The following is a 27,923-nucleotide window of genomic DNA, read 5'->3' on the forward strand; positions in this document are numbered from 1 at the left end:
TGCAGAAGAAGGGGTCTGATCTTCGGTTTTGACGCTGTAGATTTCTTCGACACAGGCCCGGTGCTTATCGACTTGTCTGATTTAAGTGCGGCTTCTTCCGCAATGTTGGCTGGCATATCCTCGAGGCGAGAGGGCTCTTCAACCGCCGCGCCCTCTGTAGACTTATCATTCGTCTGCTCGTTATCTTTCCCCTTCTTCTGTTCACCCACCAAAAATCCGGCCTCCAAAAATTTGTCCCGCAGCAGTACGCAGAAGGGATACAAACGAGCCGTAGGATCGACAGGCGCCGCATGTAGGACCGTCGCGGCACGCGCGCGAGGAAGCGCATGCAAAGATTCAAGAGAGACAATGAACGGGCTCGGGGGGCTTTCATCATGCGATTTGGCGACTTCCCCGGCGCTCGACAAAGATGACTGCTCTGCTGCTGAGACTAACGGCGCATTTCTCTTCCTCCCTTGCGCGCGTGCGCTTGCGATCTTCTCAGCCTCGCGCACCAGAGTGGCTAGGTCCAGTGATTGGAAGAACTCGATAGCCTCGTTCAGACGCTCTTTCGTTGGGAGGCTCATGACACCCAGAGTCAGGTGCAGGGTACCGACGGGACGGAGCGCGCCATCAGGGATGAGTGGCTGTCCTGGAGCTCCATATCGGAGTGCACGGCGTGGAATCGAAGCTTTGAATGCTGCCAGAGAGGATTCCAGTTGGGGGAGGGATTTTGAGTTGACGAGAGGGAGGCAGAGAAAGTGTGTTAGGGGTGGTCTTTTCTCTTTCTTTTTAGCGTCGGACATGACTGTCGTCCACTGTTTGGGGTGGTATGAGCGAAAGAATATGAATGTTGATGACCAGGTTGTTGTGGTGAGGGGCCTGTACGGCCGGGGGTATATCATCTATATAGCAACCGTAGATCGCCGGTACCCCCAAAGTGGTCTGCTTGACAAGAAAGATGAAGCGTCGAGTCAGACGCTAATGCAGTGTATGCGATATAAGTGGCGTTGGCAGCAACAAGTTTGTTCTAATAGTATGGTTGTAATTGGTGATGGAATCAAATGCGGAGAAAGTCCACGCCGAATGGAGTTAAGCTCCAAATAAGCTATGATGCCATCCATTTCCTTTACCTCCACTTTTCTCTACTCTTGCACCTCCCAACGTCCCTCTTCGATAACCTAGTCTCAATCCTCTAGAAGACTGTCTCACCCAGTCAGCGTCTCACGCATCCCATTATGCTGTCCCGCTTTCCTCGAGCTCTCCCAGCGGCCATCCGCCCGACCCTCCGCGTCGGCCGGATCTCAACGCCAGTAGCTTCTCATTTCCAACCCCAGGCGAATCTGGCCCCTCGCTCATCTCGTCGGGGCTTCCGTTGCACCCCTGCAGCTCGTAAGGGCATCTTCCCTGACTCAGCGGACCCTCCAGCCCCCAACCCGCAAAGCAACAACGTCGCGGCGCCGCCGGCCATGTCACCGAGCCATCGCCATTAACAGACGGAGAATACCATGAATACGCGGAACATTATCTCAATGTGCTCCAGAGCGAGATAGAGAAGGTGCAAGAGGAGGGCGCAGACATAGAGGCTGAGTATAGTGTGCGTATCTTCCGTCGCTTAATATCTCTTTGGACCTCTTGGATGGGCTTTAGCTCTGTCGCTTTTTCGTCTCCTTTGCTTCCGTCACAAAATCAATCGGTATACGAATTGCTAATCACTCTCCTGAATGTAGGCCGGAGTATTGAACATCATCCTTCCCAGTGCCGGCACCTATGTCTTGAACAAGCAACCCCCCAACAAGCAGATCTGGCTCAGCTCCCCTATCTCTGGTCCCAAGCGGTACGACTGGGTTGTGGAGGGGGACCACATGCACGAGAAGCAGGATAGTAGGCCCTTTGCTAGTGGGCAGTGGATCTATCTCCGGGATGGGTCTAATCTGACGGACCTGTTGAACACCGAGTTGACCTTGAATATCCCGAAAGATGTCTACTCTGAGGAACTGTGATCTGCTTGCAGTGGTATGCGACTGGGCTATAGGAAGATACGCCTATGTTGCTCGGATCATGAATACATGGAGTTGTGGTGGTTGAAGGATATGAGAGCTCCCATAACTGAATCTTGGTGGATTAAACATTTCGGCATCGAGTACTACACCATATACTTGTTGCGCAGACATAATACAATATGCATATTTGAATTTCGTAGTGAGCTATCTTTCCCAGATTCAGTATTGGAATCCCACTGCTCTCCATATTTTGAACACACGACGACCAATTCTAGAAGGCCATCATCGCCCCATAGCACCGCATCGTCATTATGATGTGATCACTATTGGCTTCACTCCACACGCCCTCTAACGCGCCTCATCTCTCACGTTTTACCCGCACAAAGTCAAGAGATACAATGCCTCTTCGACAAAAACGCCCAACCGGGTCTCGCATCAACTCCCCGTCACATCACGCACAGCAAGACCCCACTGACACCTCAATCTTCCGATCAATGTTACCAGCGGCGCGAGGGCGGGCATCCGACTGCATCGCGCTCGCGATGTCGCATGGCCCCGTGGCGAAGACTGAACTTCTGTATTTTTCCTTCAAGTCGACAAACGAAAAGCCGAGAGATTCCTCGAACAGTACGTATAACGACGTATGGCGGTATCAATTTATAGGCCCTATAGTTTTTTTTTCCTACTTCGCTCTTAGATAGCTTAAGCCTGAACCGCAACGGTGCTGGGGCCTTGCTGCTGATCGTCCTTGGGGAGGTCGTCCTTCATGATGTTAGTAAGAACCCCGATGTATACATGATAATAAGAAAGAGATAAATGAAGACGTACAACGTCAAAAATAACCCGAATCATCAAGCTGCAGCTGGGGCAAACGGCGATTTCCTCTCCATCGCGAAGATCATCGATCGCAATCTCGAATCGGTCGCCACACGGGCAAGGGTAATGGTAGATTTGGAGGACAGGGTCGAAGGTCATATCTTCGATTTCGATTTCGTCGTAGATGGAAAGGGCTTCGTCGGCCATTTTTGGTATATTTCTAGTTACTGAAAGATTATTCTGTGGATTTGGGGGACTTTGAAGATCAGTGTATAGATTCCATGGAGTCTTATCGGCGGAAAACTTTTGGTGGGATGGTCAGGTGATCAAAATGCGGGGTGGTGTTTATTGGCTGGTTCAATAAGGTTGTTTTGGTGAAAGGTACAAAATCGAATCATCCAATTGGAGGACATGTATAAAGTGATGAATATGGACAGGGTTATTAAGCAGTATAAGGCACGATGATGCGTTTGGAACAAGGGTATCTTAAGACAAAAACCAATAGAGCGAGAAATGCCTACCCATTCATAATCTTTCAATCTCTGACCTCACATCTTCAATTTCTCGGATTAAGTCCCCGTATTGTCGGGTGATTTCCCTGATAGGTCCTGTTGCTGACTGTCCTCTGGTGACAGCTCTATCGTTTACCCCCGAGTCGTCCACCTCATATGCGTTTAGTTCCTCCAGAGCTGACGCCTTTCTCTCTAACAGCCGCTCTCGGGTGTCTTGGAGATGTTGACGGTATCGGCTGAGGGCAGCAATAGTCTCGGGCGTGTGTATCGTGGCACAAATATCCAGTTTCGTCATCCTATCATGTATAATTAGTCTCGGCAGACCTTCATACCCTCCTTGAACTTGAACCAAAGCCACTACGGTCGGACATACCTTAGCTTCCCCTCCACGCCCCGTGCTACGGTAGCTAAATGCTCCGCCTTTGCCTTGGTGGCTCGGGCGAGTGTCCCGTGTTTGGCGCGTTCCAGTAACACCACCGTACGCTCCAGTACCGCAGCCCGTGTCGCCAGGACTTCCCCCGCTGTCGCTGCCATCCGTGTGCGGGCTGCCGGGAGTTCAGATAGCTGTTTCTGGCGTAATTTACGCAGTCGATCTTCAAGCTGTGGGGAGAGAGAAGCGGGTGCTCTCATCATTGACTGACGAGCCCTAGTTCGGGGTCGGGATGACTCCGCAGACGGAGGATTCGAAGCGTCGCCCGCATTAGCGATTAATCGAAGGGCGTCCAGAGAAGACGAAATAGCATTCGAGAAGGGCCTAATCAACGCAGGAAGATCGGAGTAAAACTTGTCAATGTCTGGGGCCAAGAGAGATAGCGCATCGGCTCCATCGACATCGTCACCATCTAGGTCGAGCTGATTGGATGACGAGTCCAAATACAAGCTGATAATTGCAATCGTGTTGCGGTACTAGTGATAAGCCATGCATCCTTGTCAGTCATTTCTGTTCTCGTTTATGTAGGTTGCCTGTGGAGCCATGCTCACATCGTCCGATATATCACAGTCGGGATCAAAGGCTAGCTGGCGCAGTGTTTGTTTCTTGATTTGCTTTTTCATATGACGAGTCCGGCAGTTTTGTAATTCCTGGAGCAAAGTTTTCTTAATTTAGTATTCTTCTTGTGTGTTCCTCCGAGTGTGGGATTGTCCAAGTTTTGGATAGTTTGAGCACGTACTTCCAATACGGCCTTTCTGGCAGGTTGCGCATGGTTGGCGCGTGTCGAAGCATCAGGGTTGAGCAAATTTGTTGTCAAGTTCTGGTATAGTCTCTTAAATTGAGGATTATTCTCAAGTATTGCCGGGTCGCAAGGAGGTAACATGGCCACGGTTGTTGCGTTCTAGATAACATGTGGTCGCTACAAGGTTGTGAAGCTGGAGATTAGATTTGGATAACATTTAATCGGCGTGCTGCGTCACCGCCCACCGATAAGTAGTATTATCAATAAATCCGAAGATCCATTAGTTACCCTCACAAACATATTGAGACTCATCGGAGGTATGTAGAGTACAATGCCTACAGGGAATTACTCGAAATATGTATAAGAATACAAAGTCTCAGATTTTCGCTTCCGTTTTCACATTTCTTTCGTAATCATACATGCACTAGGTGCCATCACAACCCTCTCCTCAGAGAACTATCACTGCGCATCGACTTGCAGCTGAAGCATTTCCGCCTTCACCAGAGAACAAGCGCAAAACATGCTTAGAGCAAGTCCAACCGATGTCGGCAGGCAGCGCCCTCATGAAAGACGAGCAAAAGCATATCGTGCGTTCACCACAGGGTTATGGATCTTGCCACCAGATGCAGGCGAGCGAAAGTGAAGAGCTCAGACGCGACGTTCAACCCGATAGAAGTAAAGGGCTATGTACAAGAATACCAGGCGCCTGATTAAAAATAGTTCAGGCCGTCTTCCAACGCAACAGTATCGCTAATAGTGGAAAAGAAAAGAGGAACAGGAAAGGCTGGCGTGGGAACACAGGTTAACAACCAAGATGGGGGAACAACTAATTAGAATGATGGATAGCGTAAAAATGAAGGATAGGAATGCCCAGGAGTACTAGCAAAGTAGATCAACAAGACAAAGTGGAAGATTTCCGAAAAGTAAATATTCAGCTAGAATTCATCCAGCGAAGGTTTACTCCTCCTCGCTCTCTTCCGAGTCGTCTTCCGAATCGTCGCTGCTTTCGTTAGCTTCGACAGAGGGAACTGGATCTGGTGAACGGCCACCGCCCTGGAAGCGAGACAGATTGCTTTCGAGCATGTTGATCTGAGCTTCCTGTTCGAATTTGCTCATGGGCTTGTTCTTCTTTGGCTTAGGGGCAGCAGCAGTATTCATAGCAGTGGGCGTCGCCACTTCTTCATCTTCCATAACTTGGGGCGCATTCTTCTTGACGAATCTGAGCAGCATAAGTAATACATCGTTGGGCAGCTCATCAATATCGAGTTCAATCTCTGTTTCTTGGGTGCCCTAGACGCAAAAGTTAGGCTTCTTAGCTCAAGACAGTAAGTAGATGTGGCCGAGGTCGTACCTTGAGAGATGGAACATTACTTTGGATGATCTTAAGCGCTTCCTGCATCTTCTTATCGGGAAGGCTACTGATCCCATTGGATATGATTTGCTTCTCCTGATATGTGACCCAGCGCTGCTTCTCGGGCTTTGATGGCTTTATGCTGCTCTTCTTGTCCTTCTTGGCCAGGCTCATGCTTCCAGGTTTCTTGATATCCTTCGTGCTAGACTTGAGCTTCCCGGCTTTCTTCGATCCGGGTGGTGTCTTCTTTTTCTTCTTCTGAGCAAGAACTTCCACCTGACGTGTCATTTCAGCAATCTTCTGCTGTAGCCGTTGAAGTTCTTCGTCGTTATCGCTTTCGTCCGCATCTTCGTCGCTTTCGTCAGATTCAGACTCGGACTTTCCGCTGTGGTGCTCGGGATGCGGTTCATGGGCCTCCAAGTAGCGTGTCTTCTGAGACCACTTAGAATTGAATATCTCTTCAAACTTTTGTCCAGCAAGATATGTAGGATCTCCTGGGATATTGAACTTGAAACAATTCTTGAAAATCAGGCGCATGTCCAGTTCGAACTCTTTGGCGTTCTCGTATTGACCAGTTTTAAGTTTTGTCTGCATAGTTGAGAGATCCATCGGTTTTTTGATAATGCTGTGGTAGGTAGGGATATTCAAGGCCACTGGATCGACGGGCTGATAGAAAGGGACCGCATAATTAAAATGTTTTGGTTTGTGCAGCTCATCAAGAACCTCCTGGCAAAACTTCAATTCCCACTGATATTTCTTCTTTTTCGGTTTCGTCGAGTAGGGCAGGTCGCGCTTCGGAGGATGGATGGACCGCTTGGGCCGTCCATCAGCATTGGTAGAATCGCGACGAATAACAGGAAGACCTTCTGGTCCCAAAGCGAATGTTGTAGCCTGAGGGGAACCACCAGTTGGGCGTGGAGGAGCCTGGCCTATGCTTGTTCGTGGTTCCCGTCGTGCCGCTGAGGTCTTAGGAGAAGACTTCTTCGGTTTCTTCTCTTCGATATCATCAGGTCTAGGGCAGTTAATCATCTGCTTTTCAAAAGTAGACTTGAGCTTCTGCCCCTCCTGCGCAACAATATGATCCGGGCCATTGAACGTCAACGAGTTTTGAACCATGAGGTTAAAATCATCAGTAACAGCCTTGACTGACTTGTACTCGTTGTTTTTCAGGCGTCTCTCAATGGTTCCAAGATCCATGGGCTGTCTGATAATCTGCGGATAATGAGGGATATTCATCTTCACTGGATCAACTGGCTCCCGATAAAATCGTGAGTCGTGCATACGCTTCAGGCTTTGTATCCCTTTAAGAAGGAACTTGTGCTGAACCCTGGTCATAGTCGCATCACCATTCGTTGCCGCATCCGCACGTCGCTCAGCCACGGGGCCGGGAGTCCCGGGTGCTTTAAATCCAGACGGCCCAGAACCTTCCCCTCCAATCTTGGTACGCTTCGCGGCAGGTTCATCTCTTGGGTCTGGTTCGCGTTCCCTAGATAACTTTGTGGGAGACATCGGCACATCAGGCGCATCTCGCATTTCCTGATCAACACCCTGCAAAGGCGGCAGCGAGGGAGCCTTAGTAGTTAAATTATTGTTCGAAGAACCTTCAGGCTTTGAACTAGCTGGAGGATGATGGGGAAGATCGGTTTTCGCAGCAGAGCCCTGAGCCTGGATACTGCCGTCCATCTCTTTCGCTGGCTTTAAGCTATCGGGCGTGACTGGGATTTTTGAGGGGTACCATTATCAGCACTAGTCTTATCGGCAGGCGGTTTTCCACTGGAGTTGGTAGGGCTATTCCCAATTGTTTCCTTCTTTATCTCGTCTGTCGCTGAAGATTCTGTGGTCGGTACTTTGCGTTCCTCGGGTAGGGCAGTCGGTGACTTCGGAGGGGATGTTGTATTGACTCCGTTTGTGGTAGTAGTCTCATGGCCATTCACTGAAGCAGGTTTGGTCGAATCGGCCTTTTTCTCATTAGCGGCCGCGTCTGGGTTAGAATCAGTTACAAGACCCTGTACGCTGTAAAGAGGCAGTCAACAATTAGCTCCACATTTCCAAAAGTCGGTCGGAGGTATACATACTCTTTGCGACCAACATCGACTGAAGAGATGCCATTTGGCGACGGTGGCAGCTGAGGCTTCTCCTCCTTGAGCACAGGAGTAGCCTCCGGAGGCGGGGTCGCCATTGAGGTCGATTTTTAAATGTCCAACTGAGGACCAGAATACAGTGTACTAACACGCAGCGATGAAGGTAGCAGCCGGTATCAGTTATCGAGAAAGCTTAAAGCGACAACAAAAATGCACTGAATAGGTATTCTCTGCGCTATCACAGACTAAATGGATCGATTCGTCAACCGTCGACTAAAACCCCCTGATTAAGTGACAAAAGACAGATGAAAACTGTTGCTCAGCAGTCACAACTGCTGCGACGCCGCGGTGTTAGAATATACAGGAAATATGAGTATTAGCGCGGGTCGGAAGTGGAGAATGCGACAGGAAGCAGTGGAATATATATTGCCAAGAGGCGGTACGCTGTAGAGTCACGTGGGCGGCAAGCCTGATTGACTAAGCGTGAGGCAATCTCGAGATAAAACGGAAGTGGAAAGAAGAATCAAAGGAGACGTCGAAAAAGAATAGGCAAGTCAGGTGATCTCTAAGGGGATCGCACGTGCCAACTCATGTGCCTGAGGCCACGGTGATTAAATGGACCTCGTGGAGTCGCGATCGGGAGTGAATGGTGATAGAAATACAGTTAATTTGGTTGGGGGGTTTGAGTTGTTGCTAATAATAATAAAGGGAAGGGGGAAATAATAATGACAATAATAAATAAAAATAAAAACCAAAAATAAACGGCAAGTGCAGTAGCTGTGGCTGGGATTCTTATCTGGGAGCGCGACGCGAAAACGCGTTGGACCGTGTAAATAAGAAAATAAATGATGATGATGTCCAGGGGTGGTCACAAGTAACCTTGGACACGCAGGTTTAGGCGAGGCGGTAAGAAAAAAGGGTAGGGAAGGCGTGACCGGCGCGCAGCTCAGCTCAGGTCCAGAAACAGAGACTGAGGAAATCGGAGGGGGTGCTAGAATCCTTAAGTACGAACGGCCGCGTCGCGCTCGTCCGTCCTCTGCCGCTAACTCCATCGGATACACTAATCCTAATTAAATATTCAGCAGCTGCTGATTGGCTGATGGGTGACGCGTTCTACGAGTCCATGGATACGATTGGGTCCTTGTAACTCTGGTGGATCCTCGTACCAGGAGTCCCTTTGTCGGAAACATCCTCGAAAAATATTCAGCTCTCCAAAAAACAAAATTTCAGAATTGCAAAAAAGGACATCAAGCTGATAAAATCAAGAATAATTGAGCAACACTGAAAGTCTGCCAAGGCGTTTAGCTGGGACACATTTCATGAGACGCCATCCACTAAATGTTTGTCATACCGTAAGTTAGATCAGATATGACATACCCAAAAATCTGTTAGGCATTCATGACGGGATAACGACTGCATCATGGATATGGTTGATGGCTGGTTTGCTACACACCGATCCAGAAAAATTTGATCTGCTGACCCGGGAAAGCCCCAGGGTCAAGCCCTGAGCCCTTCCTTCCCTTGCATTGTATTAGGTCTAGCCTCGTGTTGCTGACATAAACACTAAGGCTTGGTAGTCATGCCAAGAGAGATAGCTATAGTAGAATGTCAATGAGGACATGGACAAAAACACCAGATTGCTTTGATCTCTAAAAAGCTGATTCTGTCACGATATGAGCATGAGCTTAACTCAACTGTTTCCCTAGTAGTACCTGTAGCGTAACAGTGGCGGCTGCCTGTATCCCTTGTTCTGCTGGTCTCAGGACACGCCACATTGGTCTTCGAACAATCACCAGTGTCGCGCTTTATCAGTCACCCCTGACTTGTCTGTGGAGTGGAACACGACAAAGGGGGTTTTCTTGCAGTTGAATCTGGGTGGACAGAAATGAGTCAAAAGCGTACCAACTGACAACGCATGACTCTGCGCGGAGAATATGCAACAGTATGCCAGTTGTAGTCCGAATGAAAACTGCGCATATTTGGCTCCCAAGGCCCGAAGAATGCGACTTATGAGTCTCACGAAATTTCGGTCCTTTTGATAAATCGACCAATGGAAGAAGCAAACAGTGCTTATCTTCAGCGCATTATTTGAAGGCAAAGCTGTGAGTGAGTTTGAGAAGGCATTCAAGCACACTGATATTTGGGTGAGAAGATTCAAACGTGTAGGTCGAGATCACTTAGGTGCTTGATTACAGGGGGGAGAGGAAGTGACACCATGAAACATGCGAAGCCTAGGCAGGCAGATTCAGCATTCTGCGGACACGTCGAGGACCGACGCATATATTGGGAGGAAAGATGACTTGAAAGAGAGTAGTTACTAGAGTGATGGAAGAGGCGGGCGATTAGATAAGACGCCTGCAGCACATATACGGCGCTAGACCATAACAGGGCAAGCGCCATCTACTGGCTCTACAGAACTTTTTTTTCCTTCTCAGCAGCACCGCCCAAGAGACGGCGACAGTCTGCAGTTCAACAGACTCACAACATCCAGGTGTCGCTCAAACTCAAAGCGGGACTAGGCTTATTTAACTACCTAGTGTCTGTTTTGTGACGTTGTTTGTTTCTTGTTCACTTATAGATTCGGTCAAAATGGGTAAGAAGACGTCTCGCCCGCCCGCCTCGAAAACTTCCTCCGCTGCGTCGCCCGCGGTATCCGGCCTGACATACACTGGAAGCAAATCTTCGATATTAAAGGCATCATTTGCACCGTCTGAATATCAATTGGCGCTTTTCGCGTCGGTCATTCAGGGTCTTGATGCTCAGCATTTGCGAATTCATGATACGAATACCGGCCGGTTACAATGCGAGCATGTCTTGGGTCCTAAGGAGATGGTCACCTCCCTAGACTGGGGATACTATCCAGGAAGACAGAAGGATCGCGATCAACAGTCGAAAAAGAAGAGAAAGCGACACTCCGACGTCAATGGTTCCGCCGGTGGGTTCGATCAGGGAGATGTAGTTGTCGCCTTCGGTACCAGTACTTCAGATATCCGGATGTACTCGCCTACGGAGGACAAGATTGTCGGAACACTCGCTGGAGCTCATGATGAAGGTGTTAAGGATTTCAAATTTACCTTGGGCAAGCCCGCTCAAGAAGGCTGGAGTGTCGGTGGTGATAACAAACTCGTACAATGGGATCTGCGCACCGGGAAAAGCACAAAGTAAGCTCATATACCCTTATCGTGGGATTCTCGGGACCTGTCTAACATCACGTCCTAGGATAGTTAACTTGCCTTCATCCTCGGCGGCCACGAGTCTGGCGCGCCCGCTTCCCTCCAACCCACCTGTTATCTGCGCATCTCAAACGCCATATCTAATAGATACTGATAACAATGATGCGCCAATTGCGTTCCCCGCTATGCGCAATTCTATCCACACTCTTCTCACCTCCTCCACTGAGTCCGCTTCTGCCGGATTGTTCCTCGGCTCCGATAATGACCGTTATATCAATGTGTTTGATCCTGAGAGTCGGAAGCTCGTGATGAATCTGGTGGCTGAAAAAGAAGTATCTTCGTTGTCATTGTATACCGGCTTCGGGGGGAAGACAGGTGACTCGTTGTCGTTGGAGAAGCAAGCCCTGGCAGCTGTAACTGACGACGGTACAATTGAGCTTTTCATGAGGCCATTCGTTCAGCCAAAGGACTTACAGGCAAGTAAGAGCTTGAAGGCAAAGGGAAGGCAGATGACCAGGAGGGCAGAGTGCTCCATTAAGATCACGCGCTCCGAGGGCTCCGATGCGCTCGTCCCTGTGGTAACAGCATCGTTTCAGGGCCGTGATCTAGTCATTGCTTATACTGAAGGAGGGGTCATTCCTATTTTCGAACGTGTTTCTTGTCTCAATGAAGAAACCGACGAGTTGGCATTCACGGGCACAAAGAAGATTGTCAAGAGCAAGTCCAACTCAGTACTCTCATCGGTAACCACAAACGGTGCAAGGAAGACAGGTGAGAGCCAGGTCGATGAGTCCAAGGCAGTGGTACAGCAAGGAGATCTCGTAGATGACGATGTTGAGATGCAAGACTCCAAGCAAGACGCTATCTCAGATAGCGATGAATACTCGGATGATGACGACCAGGAACGCAAGCAGTCGGGTGAAGTGAAGGAAACAGACAAAAAGAACGGTACCGACAGCGACGTGGAGATGGATAACGCGGAGGAGTCCGCCCCTGAAGATGAGGACGAGACAGGCGAACCTTCCTTTGGCGAGCTCATGCGGGCAAATGCAGCAGAGATCGATGTTGAGGCTGAACTTGAGGACGATGTCCGCATCGGATCTCTTGTTCCTGGGAAACCCAACAAAGCAGTCCAGCAGATTCCATCCGGTGTCTCGCTCTCCACTGTTCTGACGCAGTCCCTCAAGACTAACGATAACGACATGCTTGAATCTTGTTTCCATACCGGTGACCTCTCGATTATCCGGACGACCATCCAACGCTTGGAGTCATCCCTGGCAGCTACACTCCTCCAAAAGCTGGCCGAGCGCCTTTCTGCCCGACCTGGCCGGTACGGACACCTCCTCGTGTGGATCCAATGGACATGTGTCGCACATGGTGGGGCCCTCGCCGGCCAGCCAGATCTTTTGAAGCGTATGGCTACGCTTTACAAGGTTATGGATCAGCGCTCATCAAGCTTGTCCTCTTTGCTGCTGCTTAAGGGTAAGCTCGATATGTTGGACGCGCAACTCGGCTTGAGGCAATCCATCCGCAGTGGAGTGGAGGGAATGGAGAGTGAGGATGAAGACAACGTCATCTACGTTGAGGGAGAGGAGGAGCTTGAGGAGGAGGATAGCGATGCTGAGACTGCGAAGCATATGGCCACACCACGGACCAAGTTGATTCGCGATCAGACCTTCGACGAGGACGAGTCCATGCTGAACGGCGTCCACTCTGGCATTGATGAGTCTGAGGACGAGGAAGAGGGCAGTGAGGAGGATGACGATGAGAATGAAGATGTATTTGACGTTGAGGCGGAGGAGTCTGCCGGCTCTTCCGACGCTGAGGAGTCCCTGGAGGAAGACGAAGACGACGAAGACGATGACGCCGAGAGTGCCGGCTCGGTGGCCGATTTCATTGCTGACACGGAGGATGACTCTGAGGATGAAGCCCTTTCAGCTCCCCAGCCGCCACCAAAGAAGACCAAGCTAGGCGGTGGAGGGAAGGGGAAGAACAAGGCGAGAAAATAGATTAGATTTTAATACCCTGTTCTTCTGTGGTTTTTCCTGGAGTTCCGTGTTTCTTACATCCAGAAAAAAAGTGCTCAAAAAGAGAAAAGAATTTATTTAAACTGTTTCATGTACTCCGAGTATAATGTATGGGTACATTGTTCATTAGTATCTATGTTAGCTTGCTACTACCATCTATTACCTACTAATTTCTCGGTCTTGGGACCTATCGCCTTACATTGTCTCCTTATTCTTAGACGAACACCTGTATACTTGTGTTCCCTCTCTCTGTCCACCCCGCGAGCACTACGCGTTGGGCGACAGTAGGATATGGTAGCCTCGTTCAGTTGAAGTCCTTTGGGTGGGGGCTGTGTTCTTGTGTGTTCATGGATATGTTTTCTCTCGAATGCTGCGTCGGCATCAGGGAAAATATATATAAGCCCCAACCAACAAGACTATACCACAAAGCAAGAATGAATTATCCTGGATAACACTCGAAGACAAGCCAGTGATAACACAGGTAGTAACAGTAACTAATGAGTTGAATAGAGACATACAGAATCATTTACAATCCACTGACATCACCTACATTTTTAGTGAAGTACATAGGTTGTCAAAGCCACACAAGAAACGTAGACGTACATTTCTTCCAGGACTATATTGTTAAATATCTTGGGAAAATACATCAACTGTCAGTGTGGCCGAGTGGTTAAGGCGATAGACTAGAAATCTATTGGGTTCGCCCGCACAGGTTCAAATCCTGTCGCTGACGGCATTTCTTTTTCCCCCCTTTATTTTTTGCTCTATACTCAGGTATTATAAGATATTGTCCTCAGTGTAGGACTGAACTACTTGCCCTTTCGTGTAAATCGGCCAGATGTTCCTAGATATTACCACATGTATGTACATACACCCCCCGAAGTCGTCCAAGCATCATATACTTTGGGTTACGGATCATTGTTAGCTGCTTGACTATATGTGTCAAAAAAAGCCGTATAGGAACAATTACTAAAGCTGAATCCTACATTCCATGTATGGAGTACAATTGCGCCGCCAGTCCCTATCCTGGTCGCTATATCTCCCCAGGCAAATGTACCCATCCCGTTCCTCCCGCTGTACTTCAACCCTACAGACAAACGGACATGATAGCATAGCAAGATGTTTTAATGACATCAAAACTGCCCAGCTCAATGACAGTTAGTACCTAGCACCCTACATGTTTTAGTAGCTCCAAGTATAAGAATTGAGCTCCCGTCTCGCGTGTTCATCTTCATAAAGGAAGTGTATAGTTTCATCAGTAACACTGAAAATATTTGCAACCTCCTATAAACAAAACCCGCTATCTAATCTTCATCGAAGTCAGTGTGGCCGAGTGGTTAAGGCGACAGACTAGAAATCTGTTGGGTTCGCCCGCACAGGTTCAAATCCTGTCGCTGACGTTTCGCATTACTTTTTTGCTCGCTACCCTTTTTTCTTTCCTAGTATTCTACTCCTGGCTCCCATATATATCGCTTACCCGCATGATGCGATGACGACCGTTGCACCGCCACGGGATATTTGCAGTCCGGTCGTGTTAACAGGCGTTTTTGCCTGCTATGGCATTCCCGGTTCCCAGGCGAACAATGCGACCTACTTTCTCATAAATATTGCAGAATATTCAGCAATAGGAAGTGGACCAGACTCCGGCTGAGACCTGCTGCAGTACCAGGCGAGTAGGCTCCACCTTGTCTTATAGAATGTTATATTTATAGCCATGACCTGTCTATTACGGTGCCCCATAAGGATGCATGCATGGCATGATAAGCCAACGGACTAAGGATATAGTTGCCAACGATGCAGGAAGCTCTGCATGCCGAAGCTCTAACGTCAACGAATGACTTCCTTTCCTGGGGCTTCTAGGCCTTCGATACCCTCGAGGATCTCACTGCCACCGTATGGCCCAGAAGCTGTAGCCTTTTGTTTTCTTCCACTGCTCCACACTTCATGAAACTTGACACTTTGGTCACTAGAAGCCACAATGATACATCCTTCTTCGACCGTGCGTGGACACCAGAGGCCTCCTTCTTTGGCCCTAGGCCGCACAACTGCCTGCCGGTAATGTGCACTTCCTCCTTTCCTGTTCAGCCTCAGTTGATTCACTAGGCTAGATATGGAGGAGCCATCGGGACTGTCTAATTTATCAAGCACATAAGTAGGAGGCCTGCAGGGGTAGCTAACCGCACAGAGGGCTCGGCCGCAGTCAACATTCGACTCATTCTCTATACGATCCCAACTACTACCGTTTGGGCCCCAGGGGATTGCAGCGATCTGCTCACAGCTTGGCCAGGCAAAGACAGCAATTCGGAACGGATGCTCTGGCTGGGCGAAGCCAAAGGTGGCGACAATCTCTCTCCTTGTCTTGCTCCATATAAGGCTAGTCACCTGAGCATAGACGTTGATAGTGGCCAAACATGCGCCAGACGGCGTGTGGTAGAAGTGAATGGCGCGGTCATTAGAGCCCCCACCAGTGGCCAAAAGAGATGGCTGCCAGGGAGCGAATGCTATTGCTTTAACCGCCGCAGAATGAACAAGCCGATGTTTCTGATAGCTTGGCGGCACTATGACCGTTCGGTCGCGATCTGAGATGAGTGATCCCACACGGCTGAGGAGACCTGTTGAGACAGGCGCGATTCCAGAACGGGAAGATGTAGATATACTGCGATCAATGTAGTGTCTATGTAAGAGCTGTTGATGGGTGCTCTCCATTGATGAGTTGAGACGATTCTGTCCTAGCGCATTCGGGTACTTCGAGGTTATGCCCAATTCTCTTGGGGGAATGATATCTTGCAGATCGAATAACATACACGCATTATCATTGCCACCAGTAGCAAGAAACACTCCGTCTGGAGACCAGGATATGCCACAAACCTGCTGCGTATGGGCCGATATCTTGGCAATCAGGGTCATGGAGCCTTGCCAGTCAAAATCTTCCCGGATCTCATCGTCAGGCCACTCAACTGAGTAGTACCAGATATTACCCAAATCATCGCCGATAGCAAGATCTTCTGTATCTACCTCAACGTTTTGGAATCTCTCTGATATTCTGCGCGACTTCACATGCTTGAATGCAACACAAGTGATTGTATAAGGATGATTGATTTCAAAGCGTATCTCTGAATCAAAAACACTCCAAAGGCTGAGTGTACCGGAACGTCTGCCAACAGCCAGAATGCCTTTCTCTCCACTCTCCGAGGAGAATGACAAAGAGGTTACGTAGTTCGAAGGATGCTGGTCAGTGAAAGGTGGGTACTGTACGCCAAAAGCTTCAGACCAAAGGTAAACATGGTGGCCAAGGCCGACGGCAAGAATCCCCGAAGTGGTGGAATACGCTAGTGTTGAGCAATAAAAGTCATCGCGGAGATTGGGTGCGTCTAGTATACGGAACGGTAGCGTTGGTACAATCCTTCCGCTGTCTTTCCTTGGTATAGGCGTAGTACTCCCTATTATTAAAATGTGGAATGGGGTTAGATGGTTTAGAGAGACCATGAGTGGCCGGTAACCATGCAGCATCATTTGCAATTAGAAGATAAATTGTACTTACACCTATCCTTCTCTGCCTTCTTCCATGCATTGTCTTTCCAGACCAATGGCGAGAATCGCTCGTAGAGGGGAGAGAATGGAGCCGGGGTAGACTCAAGTAGTGGCCAACCGTGGTGACTGTTGAGAAGGGTTCTTGCTGGGTCAATATCCAGTGCAAGAGCTACCCTTGACTCGTATTTGGATTGTTCCTCAGTCGATTCTGCAGGCGGCAAGAAACTAGCATTGTACATGGGAGCAGCTGTTCCACTTGTCAAAGCCCCCCCAGAACGACTAGATGCTGTTCTAGATCGTCTGCATACGGCAGCAGATGCTCCACCAACATGCCAGACAGCCCCATTAGTCACTTGCCTAAACCCGGCTTCTAGATTTAATGAGCTATCGATCCCTGCGATGGCCGGAATATCGATAAAACGGGGTCCATAGTACAGTCGTAGTGGACGTCTTGAGGGTACGCCGGGAGTGGTAACAGACCGTCTTGGACGTGTGGGCATAAATGGATCTTCTCTCTGTGAACGATGGCGCAGAAACCTCTCCTCAGGGGATAACTCCCGAGGGCTTTTGCCAACACGAAACAAGGTCGACGGTGGATTCATAAATTGCCTAACGGGTATGAACCTGTCCGGCGAGGTTGGAGATCTCGAAAGGTCGCCATTTGCATTAGTTAGGGTACACCTTTTAGCCTTAGGCTGACTTCTGGCAGACGGTAATGCTTGTTTGGCAACACCATCCACCTCTATAGGTGGGTATTTTGAATTGCAGACAGTATGGTGTCTTTTGATCGCCACAGGCGCAGGATGAGAAACTGGACGAGGACCTTTGTACCCCCCTGAAAAAGGCGAGGTAGTGCTGCTTAGATTAGCTGTACAATGAGTGACAGGCCCTATGAGGGGCGGTGGAGTAATAGCGCGGTCAACTGATAGATTAGAGTCGTCATCACTAGAGATGTCTGAGATGAGCTCAGGCGTTGACGGCCTGCTTTCCATGTGAGGATCCCGCTTCTGCAATACACGGCATCTAGAGCTTATCATTGCTATAGCGACGCCCAACTGTTGCAGTTGGCAACCTGTAATAGACGTAATAATTGAATGCTATGGTCAGCTCTGGAATGCTTCGAAGTTAAGAAAAGAATGGAGGTACGGGTCCAGATCATAGAAACCTAGACCCTGAGTATAAAACTATTGGGTTGTAATGCGATAACATATCCCTTGATAGACAGTAGATAAGTTGGAGGCTGAAGGAAAGTAGACAGTGATCTCGTCTCGATGAGGCCGATGTAGTATAACACGGCACGTGACGTCCCGATAGGGAAAGCACTTCAAACGGAGTCGAACAGCCGTGACTTCTACTCCATCGTTCTCCTTACTGGTAGGCCTGAGAAAACCATACCTTTCTGGTGTTGACACGTCTCAACTAGTCAGGTGTTGCATAGATAGACAACAGGTCAACATGGCCAGCGTAATTTTTAATCTTCCCTCTGCATACCCCACACCTACTGATGGATGGTTCGGCAGCATGGGATACCCCGCTACAGCTCGAAGGAGAAATCCGAAGAAACTCGTCAGCAAGAGCTTCGCAAAATAGAAAAATACCAGGAGTTGGATCGGCTAGTTCGTGCGAAGGTATACCCGCTTCGATTCCTCAGAATACACTGGGCATTCTGATAGGTAATCCAGATTGCAGAACAGCAGTATACGCCTGAAACACTTCAAAATATCTCCGAATTGTTGACCAAAAACCCGGAGTACTACACGGTGTGGAACTATCGACGCCGGGTTTTGCGGCACGAATTCACACAGGCTGCATCAAGCGACTCGACTGAAGCTGCAGCGGATCAGATAACTACTTTAATCAAGAATGACCTGCTGTTCCTGATGCCGCTACTGCGCAGCTTTCCCAAATGCTACTGGATTTGGAACTATCGTTTATGGCTCCTAGATGAAGCTAAACGCCTGCTGCCGCTCTCCATTTCCCGAAGAATTTGGGAAGAAGAGTTAGCACTTGTGGGCAAAATGCTTCGCCTAGACAGCAGAAACTTCCATGGCTGGGGCTACCGACGAGTTGTCGTGGACACGTTAGAAACACTGGCATCCGAAGAACAGGGGGAGAGTATGGCGCAAGCAGAATTCGAGTATGCGAAGAAGATGATTGGGACCAATCTCTCTAACTTTTCCGCGTGGCATTATCGGACGAAGCTTATCCAGCGATTGCTCAATGAGAAATCAGCCACTGATGCGGAACGAAGGAAGATGCTCAATGACGGTACGTTTCTCTGTCTTACATAAGAAATGATCGCTTTCTTCGCTAATGCAACTAAGAACTGGAGCTTATCCATCGCGCCCTGTGTGACCCATATGACCAGTCACTATGGTTTTATCACCAAAACTTAATGTGCACATTTGACCCAGCAACATCAGGGCAGACAATGGCACCGAACCTCAGTCCGTCGGAGCGGTTGAACTATGTTCGCCAAGAGATCGAGGAGATTCAGGATATGCTGGACGGGGCGGAGGATTGTAAGTATATCTACCAAGCATTAATCGACTGTACCTTGTTGGCGTCGAAAATTGAAGGCACCATGTCCAGCGGCGATCAACAAAAGGTTTTGAGCTGGATCTCGGAGTTGAAGAAAATAGACCCGCTTCGGCGTGGACGGTGGCTGGATTTTGAGCGTTCACTCTGCAGATAGGGGAGCACCCCCTTACTTCACTATTTCTGTATAAACATATCATAGAACGCAAAGTGCGGAATTACCTTTCCATCGGGTCAACTCCCTGTAATTCCTATAGGCCGAATTGTTGGTGGTGGTTAGCCGGTCGTTTAGTTTGGAGGATCCTTATAGTAGGAGTGTTTAGTTGGGCTGTGGGGACCAATAGGTTTTTTTCATCCGTGGATGAGCGAAATTCAGGGGAGTTTCAGGAATGTTTACTTACAACATTTGATACTTACTAGTAGATACTAAACTAGTAGTCGAAATACGAGGTATATACATACAACATTGGAATTTGAACCGCATGTACATCCGGACAGGGCGATCATCGATAGTGAAAAGGAAGCGAAAGAACAATCAAATAATATTTAAAATCAAAAAAGAAACAAAAGGGAAAAGAAAGTACGCATTGATTATAACGTTTGACCGGAACTCTAGACCCGCCAAGCTTTCACCAGCAAATCAACCAACGTTACCAAAGATTCCATTGAAATAGCGGAAGTTGTCGAGTCTCCTCAATAACACACCATACATACTATAGAGAAAAAAAGAAAAAATCAAAAATCAAAAATTATTCACCAAGTCTGCAGAAAAGTCATATACCCCGAACCTTAGTGTCTTGGTTTATTTGATATTTTTATCTTGAATCCTTCGTAGCGAAATTCCTTCTGCCTTTTGACACCCCCTTCAAGTGGCCCATTTCCACTGGTGGCTGTTGGGGCCCATTCCATATCCAACCCCTTCTCCGTCAACTAAACAACTAAACCGAACCGCGTGGTGGCTTCCACTCTGTCTTACAACCTCCTTCCCCCTGCTTGCCATGGCCCTCCCGTTCTTCTGATCACCCTTTATACCTTGTTTTTATATTCCAATACCGACTGTGATCCTAAAATTTTCGATTGAACATCTTGAACAGACTTATTCAACTGCCCCAGGGGGCTCCGGTTCATCATGTCTAGACGGAGTAGCAGAGACTATGAAGGAGTAAGATACTACCAGCGCTCCATGGTTTTCAGGAATCTAAACTCATTGACTCTTTGGCCAGGATACCTTCGACGATGCCCTGGAAGCTCCAACATCTCAAAATAATCTCACCGTGTCGATTCCCCAGAGTTCCTCCACCCGCTCCCTGACAGACAGTCCCCCGAGCGCTTCGGCTACCACACCTCAGTTAACCGATGCGCCCTCGCTGCCAACCGCTGACCAGGATGAAGTGAAGACAAATGGAGAGACAGTTGATGCTCATTCGGATACACGGTCGGAAGCGGAGGAAACGCCTCGCAAACAAAAATTACAGAAATCCCCACTGTTGACGGCTCACCGATTGTCTACCACTTCCCTCGCCGAGGTGAATCTCGCTAGCAACAACAAAGATGATGAGTCCTTCGACAACCATGATATAAGCCCGGGCCACACCCCTAGCTCTCCTCCATTATCCTCTATGGAGTCGATGTCGGCTCAGAATCCTCGCCTGTCAGATCCTGCTCCTCCCGTGATCAAGAACACAGCCCCTGCTGCACCGCCACCACCACCAGCTCGAAAGCTCACAGGCCCGTTTGCCTGGCTTACTCGGAGTTCGACGGGAAGCAAAGAGACGAAATCACCACCTCAAAATAGTCGCCGGAGCACGGCCGCTTCTATATCCACAATCTCCAGTAATCCTGAAATGGCCGGCCGAACACAGGATGGTGAGGATCAGGATGGTGCGAGTACGGGGTCTCGAAAGCCGGCTCGTAACAGCTTGAAGGATCAGTTTAAAATGCTCAGAATGCGGGATGAAGGGTTAGTTTCGGAGAATGACGAAGCAAGTGTCGCGTCAGGACGTGCAAGCATTAGTCAACCCGCAGGAAGCCCGCCCCCCAGCATCCCAGAAGAAGGCGAGAACGATTCCGCAGCTATAACAGCAACCTCGCCGCCCAATGTGTCAGCGACGGTGAATCCAAATCTCGCCCCGGGAACAGTCTCTGGATTTTCAGCCTCCGCAACTGACGCAGCGGCACCTGTCGATTGGGAACTATGGCAGCAACTAGTCAACGGTGGTCCCCAGGCGCTGAAGGGCGCGAACTCTGAAGAGTTGAACGCCGCCATTAAACGAGGAATCCCGCAGACCATTCGAGGGGTCATCTGGCAAGTCCTGGCTGACAGCAGAAACCCCGAACTCGAAGAAGTTTATCGGGAACTGGTTGCGCGTGGCACAGAAAAGGAAAAGGCCCGGACTTCTAATGGCACGACAAATGGAGACAAAGAGTCCGCATCTTCATCTCGATCGTCCATCCGCTCCGAACATTCTGGGTCGGCCGCGCATTCGGTCAACGGGTCCCCTAGCCCTTCACACGAAGTGGACCCCGAAAAACTGGCAAAAGAGCAGGCTACGAGCGAGGCGGCTCGGAAAAAGAAGGAGAAGGAAGACGGTGTGGCTCTGCAGAAGCTGGAAAAGACTATTCGGCGGGACTTGGGTGCTCGCACAAGTTATTCCCGCTACTTTGTGTCGCAAGGGAACCAGGAAGGTCTGTTTGGTTTGTGTAAAGCGTACGCTCTGTACGACGAGGCCGTGGGTTATGCGCAGGGCATGAATTTCATTGTTATGCCACTGTTATTTAATGTAAGTGATCTTAATGCACGCCTCGAGAAAGGCCCCATGCTAACATACATTCCTTGTAGATGGATGAGGCCGAAGCATTCACACTGCTGGTCAAGTTGATGAATCACTATGGCTTACGGGAGATGTTCATCCACGATATGCCTGGTTTGCACCGCAGCCTTTTCCTTTTCGAACGCTTGCTCGAGGACATGGAACCTGCCTTATACTGCCACCTTCGCCGGCGAGGGGTACACCCGCAGTTGTATGCCACGCAGTGGTTCCTGACTCTTTTCGCATATCGCTTCCCCCTACAACTAGTTCTCCGCATCTACGATCTCATTCTTGATGAGGGACTTGAAAATACAATCCTAAAATTTGCGATCGCCATTATGCATCGAAACTCCGAGGCGCTTCTGGGTATGAAGGACATGACTCCACTGACTACGTTCCTCAAGGAGCGCTTGTTCGACGTCTACATTGACAAACAACCCTCAGCGTCGTCGATCCTCGAGTCTGGGTTCTTCGGCAGCTCGGGGGCTGCCGACAAGGAAGTGTATCGCGCGGACCTCTTGGTCCAGGATGCCTGTGCTGTTCCTCTTGATCGTGGGACGATTCGTGCTTACACGGCGGAATGGGAGGAAAAAGTACGGACTGAAAGAGAACGCGAACAGGAGCTAGAGAACCTCAAGCATACGGTAGCCACACAGAGTGCCCGGATCCGATTACTGGAAGAACAAGCCGAGGCGTCGGACAAAGAGCATGTCCACCTTGCTTCTGAACTTGTCCATCTCAAAGTAGAAAACGAAGAGCTAACTGACCTGAATGACGCCTTGAATATGCAGGTCAAAAACCTGAAGATTGTCGTGGACCAACAGCCAGCAGAGGTCGAAGAGAAGCTCCAAACCGAGATGGATCGCATCATGAAGCGCAACATGGAGGTTCAGAACGAAAACCGGTCAATGGTGGAGCAAATGGCGGAAATGGAAAAAGAACTCGTGGAGGCGAAGATGAAGTGGGCAGAGGTAAACCGCACCGCATACTTGCCTTTTTGGAAGTACGATCTAACGTTTGTTCGCTGCAGATCCATGAAGACCACGAGAATCTGAAACAAAAATGGAGCGATCTCCGCAAGGCCCTCGATTAGATTCCACTCCTGTGTGAGCTTTTTATTGTACATTTCACCTGTCCAAATGTGAAGGGCCTCCTCATCTGGCTGGTTTCAATGATTGTAATCTTCACTTCCCTGGTCTCCGACTTGCATGTACATTTCTTTGACGGAGCGGCTCAGGATTTGTCCGTTTCGAGGCCTTCTGGCAAGGACAAATGCTTGTTGTATCATCATGTTTCCTTTCCAACGCAGCGCGAGTTCTCGGCAGCGTGCCGAGATTTTTTATGAGCAGGCATCTTATGAAGCGATTTCATGTTATGAGTGACTTGATCATTTCCAGACCACATCCGGTCTTGCCCTGTTTGATCCCTCTGATGCTTTCAGTGTCTGACTTAGTGTAGCGGATATTTTCTTGATTACCAGAATAAGAGATCCTAACTTATGCAGTATATGTCATGAATACATGCTATTCAAGGTTATGGGCTTGCAATCTAGCCCCCGTCCAACCTCGAACCAAAAAATAAAATAAATAAAATAAAATAAAATAAAGAAAATCAAGAAAAGAAATCCATAATCATTTACAGAACACTCTCATAGTACGTAGTTAAAACATCCTCCTTAACTGGCCCAACCACAGCCTTCAGCGCCTTGTGCGCCTCACACTCATTATCATAGTACTTCATATCCTCCATCGAAGCGAACGTTGTCTTGACGGACAGCGTGTATCCTTTATTGCGGGGATCCGGGAAAGAGTGTCCCGCTGCGGCAGCAACAATGTACGGTTTGCCGTCCTGCACAAAAGTTCTCGTTAACAACCACTCTATATAAACACCGAGGCAGCCGCAAAGAGCCGAAGACTATTTACCTTGGTCGCCGTCTTCGCTAGAACCTTGTATTGCTCGAGAACTCGGTTCCGGTCTTCTTCATTGGGGATGTTGAAGAGCGTGATGCGTTCGATGGGGGCCATTTTCCAGTATTTCCTCGTCTGGTGGGGCGGTTTATAGTAGCTGGGGCGTTGGTACTGGGAACAGGTAGGAGAATGTAGGTTTATAGAGAGGTGGTGGTGGTTTGCGACGTTCTGGATATAAATCTACGGAAGGGAGAAAAGAAAGGATGTATGGTCGAGTATATATATACTCTTCCGCCGGGGACGGATTTATGATTGGCGGTGCATCCACGGACGCGTAAGGCGGGGTAATTGGGTGAGTTTAGAACGTACTGTATTGGACCCAGTTATTATTGCGGATTTCTACTTGGTTCTTTTCCTATAGTTGGCCGTGAAACTTAATGGATTGAGCTGTGTCGTTTCCCTTCCGACGGGAGTTCGGATATCGGTTGGAGTCGGATGGAGATTGCCAATGCTGCGGTTGCTTCTTATTTGCGCGTACGGAAGACTCGATGAGATCTATTTTGGATAAACATGTAGATATTGCATTGCATGATACTGAGAATAGTGATAACATGGTGGCTTGTTTTCCTTGCTTTGAATTGATACTTTCATGCAGCGATAGTGCGGAATAAAGTCCGTTTTGGGACGTAAATTTCCGTCCGGGTATATCTTTTGTCGATCCCGCGGAATCAGGGACGCTGCGGTGCCCCTCCATGATGTACCTTGAGACTATTCAGATGGCTTGAACCTTGATTTGTTTTGGGTCCCATCGGGTTACTTGCACGTGTTTAATTATGACTGAGCGGGCGTATACACCAAAAGAGCCAATGGACTAGTGGTGGTTTTGACTGTAGATTCCGTCGGGGAGGACAGGCGGTTTCTCCGGTATGCCATTGTATTGTCCCAGTTGAGTCGCAGCTCTGGATGCGGTAGTAGACAATTTGTGCCTAGTAGTAGTCCTGTACGGAGGACACGGAGGCGTAATATGCCATAGCCTATTAGGCTAAAGCCAAGCGCAACACTCCTGCCGACTGCTCCTTTGCTCTTTGTCGTCGACCGCATTTTAGACAGAAGGGCACAGTTCAGCTTTGGGAGCAAACAGCAGTGTTTGCCCGCGTAGATATTGACGTCGCGAGTCTGCCAGCATACGGCACCACGGGATCCAAGGCACCAACCAGTCTAGACGACCCTCTACCCGATTCATAATGCAGTCCGAAGCCGATGTAAATCAAATATTATTGACAGGCTCGGGCCGATTCTTGAAGAACAGCTTATACTTGATGATCTCGACGATCTCCAGTTCCTCGCCATCGGAGTCAGAGGTCGCCTCTTTTTGCCGCCGCTGCACCAAAGCGAGCGGCTGCGCCAGTTTCTTCACCTCACCCGTCATGCGCTGGTATCGACCGACATATAGATAGACCCTCTTCATCCATTTAGTGTCATCAGGCGCAGTCCTGTGCGGCGAATAATCGGGGAACATGAGCTTGCCAACTGGGGTCTCAAATGTGGGGATTGAGGGATCATGGGTATCGTTGGTTGGGTTCGTAGATTCATCTTCAGCTTCTTGCGATGGGAGGTTGATCGTCCCTTGGAGTTCGAGGATTGCGAGTCCAGTTGGCGTCTGGAGGACTTGGGGGAGGGGATTGGGGAGAGATGTGGGAGAGGAGACGCGTGGGTGGAGCGGGATTGTTGGCATTGTGCGTCCGATTTTGATGCTGTAGCTTTCCCTCAGAAAGATATATAGGGAGAATTGGTCTGCAAGTATATAAATTTTTGTATTCCTGGAATTACTGCAGTTTGGATGAAGAGTATGATCGAATAGTGGTGGAGAGCTGAGATTCGGAGACGCGATTTAACGCGTTTCGGCGGTTCTCCACTTATCAATCTTATCAGTCCATGGCCCTAAGTATTTCCTTTTGGGACTCCATCATCATGTAGTAAGAAAGGCGTAAAGTGGAATACATTAACCCAATTCTTGTAAAATCGATTCTTGAAGAATAGAAAATGGTTGCCTAGTAGAGAGATAAAGCATTTCCTTGAGGGAGAGGCTTGGGCCCAACCGAAGGGAAATACTCATTCTACTCTCATAAGCTTGGTTGCGAATACTTTCTTAGGGCATTGGCGCATCCAGAGAGCGCGACAAGCTCCTAATGTCCTGTTTTGTTCAAATTGAATATATCTGTTTTGGTAAGCTGTCTGCCCGGAGAATATCTGAGCATAGCTCTCGATATCATTGTATTTAAACCTCCCAGCTGACAATTGACAGAATTCCGTAATCGGGCAATTATATGTCTTGATCCATCTAATGATACCTATTTGCTATTGAAGTATACTGCAGATCTCAGTAGAGATTGTTATTAACCGTTGCTCTGCCATGTTCTGACGGGCCTAGGGTGTAAAAACCCGGCTGCATTATGGTAAGAGTCCAGGACAGACGGCGCTGAAGCATCTGCTAGCTGGCGTATTGTTCACCAATTGGCCATGATAAGAAGGCCCAATTGTTGATTGTGAACACACAGCGAACAAGGAATCCTTCCTGGGCATCCATTCAAGACAACTGTTCGCCCACACGTTCAAGTATTTCAATGTAGAATCCACCATCACCTCAAACATAGAAGACCCTATCAACAGAATAAAACATGGGTTAGATTACTACACATAGCGGGTTGTCAGTTCCTTCATTCTGTTCAATTGTACCTTGCCCGTTGAATGGGATTAACCAACCATCCAAAAGTGCGCCGAAGTTCTAAATGCATATAACTGGTTATGCGCTTGCTGAGCTGAATCGTCCAGAGAAGCTGGACATCTTGTGAAATCATTGACCACACAAGTATAGACTGGCAACGAGAAAGTCAAGAGCCAGGGGGCAGGCATTGAAGCGTGAGGAGCCAGCAGGTTGAAAGTAACACCCATTGTTGCCTGGTAGAGACCGTAAATCATCGGTATTGCCCGCATAGAGTTTATTCACTCTCCATATTCTTCCCGAGGCTTTTCTAGGCCGTGCTGCCGCACAAGGTATCGCAACTTGACCAACAGAACAGTAAATACCGTGATAAAAGGTGCCAATTGAGGGAGATCAAAAGCCAGAAAAGTTCATATCCCAGACCGAGCCTCCGGCAATGTTATACAGAAGCTTTCTTCCAAGATAGTGAACATAAAGAAGTTACAGACATCCTTCATCGCCCTGACCAGGCAATAACAAGATTCTGCAAAGCCCTAAGCAGCACACCAAGGACTCATGCATGGAGAGCTGCAAATTCGGAGTGCCACGGTGGCTGTCATCACGATTTACGGTAGCAGGCATTTTCAAGATGTTCCAAGCCATCGATAGTTTCATTCATCATGTCTTCGCTTGTTGTCCCAAGAGGACCTTGCGTTTTGCCGTAGCGCAGATCACTCAATTCACCTACTGTGAGATTAAGCTCTGAAAGAAGAGTGCTTGCGTCCTTATCAACGCCAGAAATTTCGTGTTCAATATTAGCACAGGCTGTCTCCATCGCGGAGAGGAGACTCGACACTGAATGGTAATCGCTGGGCGCAGCGGTGGATGTCTGGCCAAACAACTGGACATCCATATCAATCTCGCGTTGATCATTGGCGCTCATACCATCCACGCCGGTGTTTAGGATGGATTTGCGAAGTTCTGCTTTTTGGCTCTCCCCTTGACGGAGTTCTTGGTCAATGTTTCCGTTGACCAAATCCATGTCTTGCTCTCGGAGTTGCTGCAGCTCGCGGTAAAGAGCTCTGATATGTGGATGAGAGCGCAGGCGCTTTGGAAAGAGTTCCGTGAATTGTTGCAGGGAGATAATTGTGGGCAAAGAAGCTGGAGATAGAAGGAAATTGCTTAGAATGGATGCTTCTGACGGAGCCATGATCGCGAATTGCTACTGGAATATGCAATTTAAAGTGAAGATCTAAGGAGAACCAGGTTTCTTTTCTCCTTTCCCTTCCTTCGGGAGCTCTTGGGATCTCTAATGGATGATA

The 27,923-nt window shown here is 48.8% G+C and overlaps 12 protein-coding genes across 12 annotated transcripts; 4 read left to right on the forward strand and 8 right to left on the reverse strand.

The window, feature by feature from the left end:
• On the reverse strand, nucleotides 1–785 carry ANOM_005401 (uncharacterized protein; the record flags this gene model as incomplete). Its single annotated transcript, XM_015550658.1, has 1 exon — nucleotides 1–785. A coding segment is annotated over one exon (785 nt), but the record flags the coding sequence as incomplete, so codon positions are not given.
• A 432-nt stretch (nucleotides 786–1,217) lies between these two features.
• On the forward strand, nucleotides 1,218–1,982 carry ANOM_005402 (frataxin family protein; the record flags this gene model as incomplete). Its single annotated transcript, XM_015550659.1, has 3 exons — nucleotides 1,218–1,371; nucleotides 1,476–1,576; nucleotides 1,710–1,982. The coding sequence occupies 3 exons, from the start codon at nucleotides 1,218–1,220 to the stop codon at nucleotides 1,980–1,982; spliced, it is 528 nt and encodes a 175-aa protein (XP_015406869.1).
• A 702-nt stretch (nucleotides 1,983–2,684) lies between these two features.
• dph3 (CSL family zinc fnger-containing protein) lies at nucleotides 2,685–3,068 on the reverse strand (the record flags this gene model as incomplete). Its single annotated transcript, XM_015550660.1, has 2 exons — nucleotides 2,811–3,068; nucleotides 2,685–2,744 (listed from the first exon to the last, which is right to left on the reverse strand). Exons 1-2 carry the CDS (start codon nucleotides 3,003–3,005, stop codon nucleotides 2,685–2,687), a joined length of 255 nt encoding a protein of 84 aa, XP_015406857.1. The 5' UTR covers nucleotides 3,006–3,068.
• Nucleotides 3,069–3,271: 203 nt separating this feature from the next.
• ANOM_005404 (uncharacterized protein) lies at nucleotides 3,272–4,623 on the reverse strand (the record flags this gene model as incomplete). The annotated part of the gene is made up of 4 exons (XM_015550661.1): nucleotides 3,272–3,606; nucleotides 3,684–4,216; nucleotides 4,292–4,390; nucleotides 4,480–4,623. The coding sequence occupies 4 exons, from the start codon at nucleotides 4,621–4,623 to the stop codon at nucleotides 3,324–3,326; spliced, it is 1,059 nt and encodes a 352-aa protein (XP_015406858.1). The 3' UTR covers nucleotides 3,272–3,323.
• A 466-nt stretch (nucleotides 4,624–5,089) lies between these two features.
• ANOM_005405 (putative transcription regulator BDF1) lies at nucleotides 5,090–8,012 on the reverse strand (the record flags this gene model as incomplete). The annotated part of the gene is made up of 4 exons (XM_015550662.1): nucleotides 5,090–5,772; nucleotides 5,834–7,524; nucleotides 7,569–7,846; nucleotides 7,909–8,012. 4 exons carry the CDS (start codon nucleotides 8,010–8,012, stop codon nucleotides 5,440–5,442), a joined length of 2,406 nt encoding a protein of 801 aa, XP_015406859.1. The 3' UTR covers nucleotides 5,090–5,439.
• A 2,491-nt stretch (nucleotides 8,013–10,503) lies between these two features.
• Nucleotides 10,504–13,096, forward strand: ANOM_005406 (Utp12 domain-containing protein; the record flags this gene model as incomplete). The annotated part of the gene is made up of 2 exons (XM_015550663.1): nucleotides 10,504–11,075; nucleotides 11,134–13,096. The coding sequence occupies 2 exons, from the start codon at nucleotides 10,504–10,506 to the stop codon at nucleotides 13,094–13,096; spliced, it is 2,535 nt and encodes an 844-aa protein (XP_015406860.1).
• A 1,845-nt stretch (nucleotides 13,097–14,941) lies between these two features.
• Nucleotides 14,942–17,682, reverse strand: ANOM_005407 (WD40 repeat domain-containing protein; the record flags this gene model as incomplete). The annotated part of the gene is made up of 2 exons (XM_015550664.1): nucleotides 14,942–16,554; nucleotides 16,656–17,682. The coding sequence occupies 2 exons, from the start codon at nucleotides 17,680–17,682 to the stop codon at nucleotides 14,942–14,944; spliced, it is 2,640 nt and encodes an 879-aa protein (XP_015406861.1).
• A 418-nt stretch (nucleotides 17,683–18,100) lies between these two features.
• On the forward strand, nucleotides 18,101–19,340 carry ANOM_005408 (Rab geranylgeranyltransferase BET4; the record flags this gene model as incomplete). The annotated part of the gene is made up of 4 exons (XM_015550665.1): nucleotides 18,101–18,109; nucleotides 18,166–18,273; nucleotides 18,328–18,913; nucleotides 18,970–19,340. The coding sequence occupies 4 exons, from the start codon at nucleotides 18,101–18,103 to the stop codon at nucleotides 19,338–19,340; spliced, it is 1,074 nt and encodes a 357-aa protein (XP_015406855.1).
• An 868-nt stretch (nucleotides 19,341–20,208) lies between these two features.
• ANOM_005409 (putative GTPase activating protein (Gyp5)) lies at nucleotides 20,209–23,086 on the forward strand (the record flags this gene model as incomplete). The annotated part of the gene is made up of 4 exons (XM_015550666.1): nucleotides 20,209–20,345; nucleotides 20,407–21,963; nucleotides 22,023–22,964; nucleotides 23,024–23,086. Exons 1-4 carry the CDS (start codon nucleotides 20,313–20,315, stop codon nucleotides 23,084–23,086), a joined length of 2,595 nt encoding a protein of 864 aa, XP_015406856.1. The 5' UTR covers nucleotides 20,209–20,312.
• A 542-nt stretch (nucleotides 23,087–23,628) lies between these two features.
• ANOM_005410 (Dabb family protein) lies at nucleotides 23,629–24,017 on the reverse strand (the record flags this gene model as incomplete). The annotated part of the gene is made up of 2 exons (XM_015550667.1): nucleotides 23,629–23,841; nucleotides 23,916–24,017. 2 exons carry the CDS (start codon nucleotides 24,015–24,017, stop codon nucleotides 23,629–23,631), a joined length of 315 nt encoding a protein of 104 aa, XP_015406875.1.
• Nucleotides 24,018–25,167: 1,150 nt separating this feature from the next.
• Nucleotides 25,168–25,635, reverse strand: ANOM_005411 (Ctf8 family protein; the record flags this gene model as incomplete). Its single annotated transcript, XM_015550668.1, has 1 exon — nucleotides 25,168–25,635. One exon carries the CDS (start codon nucleotides 25,633–25,635, stop codon nucleotides 25,168–25,170), a length of 468 nt encoding a protein of 155 aa, XP_015406874.1.
• Nucleotides 25,636–27,220: 1,585 nt separating this feature from the next.
• Nucleotides 27,221–27,811, reverse strand: ANOM_005412 (Cnl2/NKP2 family protein; the record flags this gene model as incomplete). Its single annotated transcript, XM_015550669.1, has 1 exon — nucleotides 27,221–27,811. The coding sequence occupies one exon, from the start codon at nucleotides 27,809–27,811 to the stop codon at nucleotides 27,221–27,223; it is 591 nt and encodes a 196-aa protein (XP_015406873.1).
• Nucleotides 27,812–27,923: the final 112 nt, after the last annotated feature.

This window comes from Aspergillus nomiae (genome assembly GCF_001204775.2).
Source record: "Aspergillus nomiae NRRL 13137 chromosome Unknown contig00135, whole genome shotgun sequence".
Classification (NCBI taxonomy): Eukaryota; Fungi; Ascomycota; class Eurotiomycetes; order Eurotiales; family Aspergillaceae; genus Aspergillus; species Aspergillus nomiae.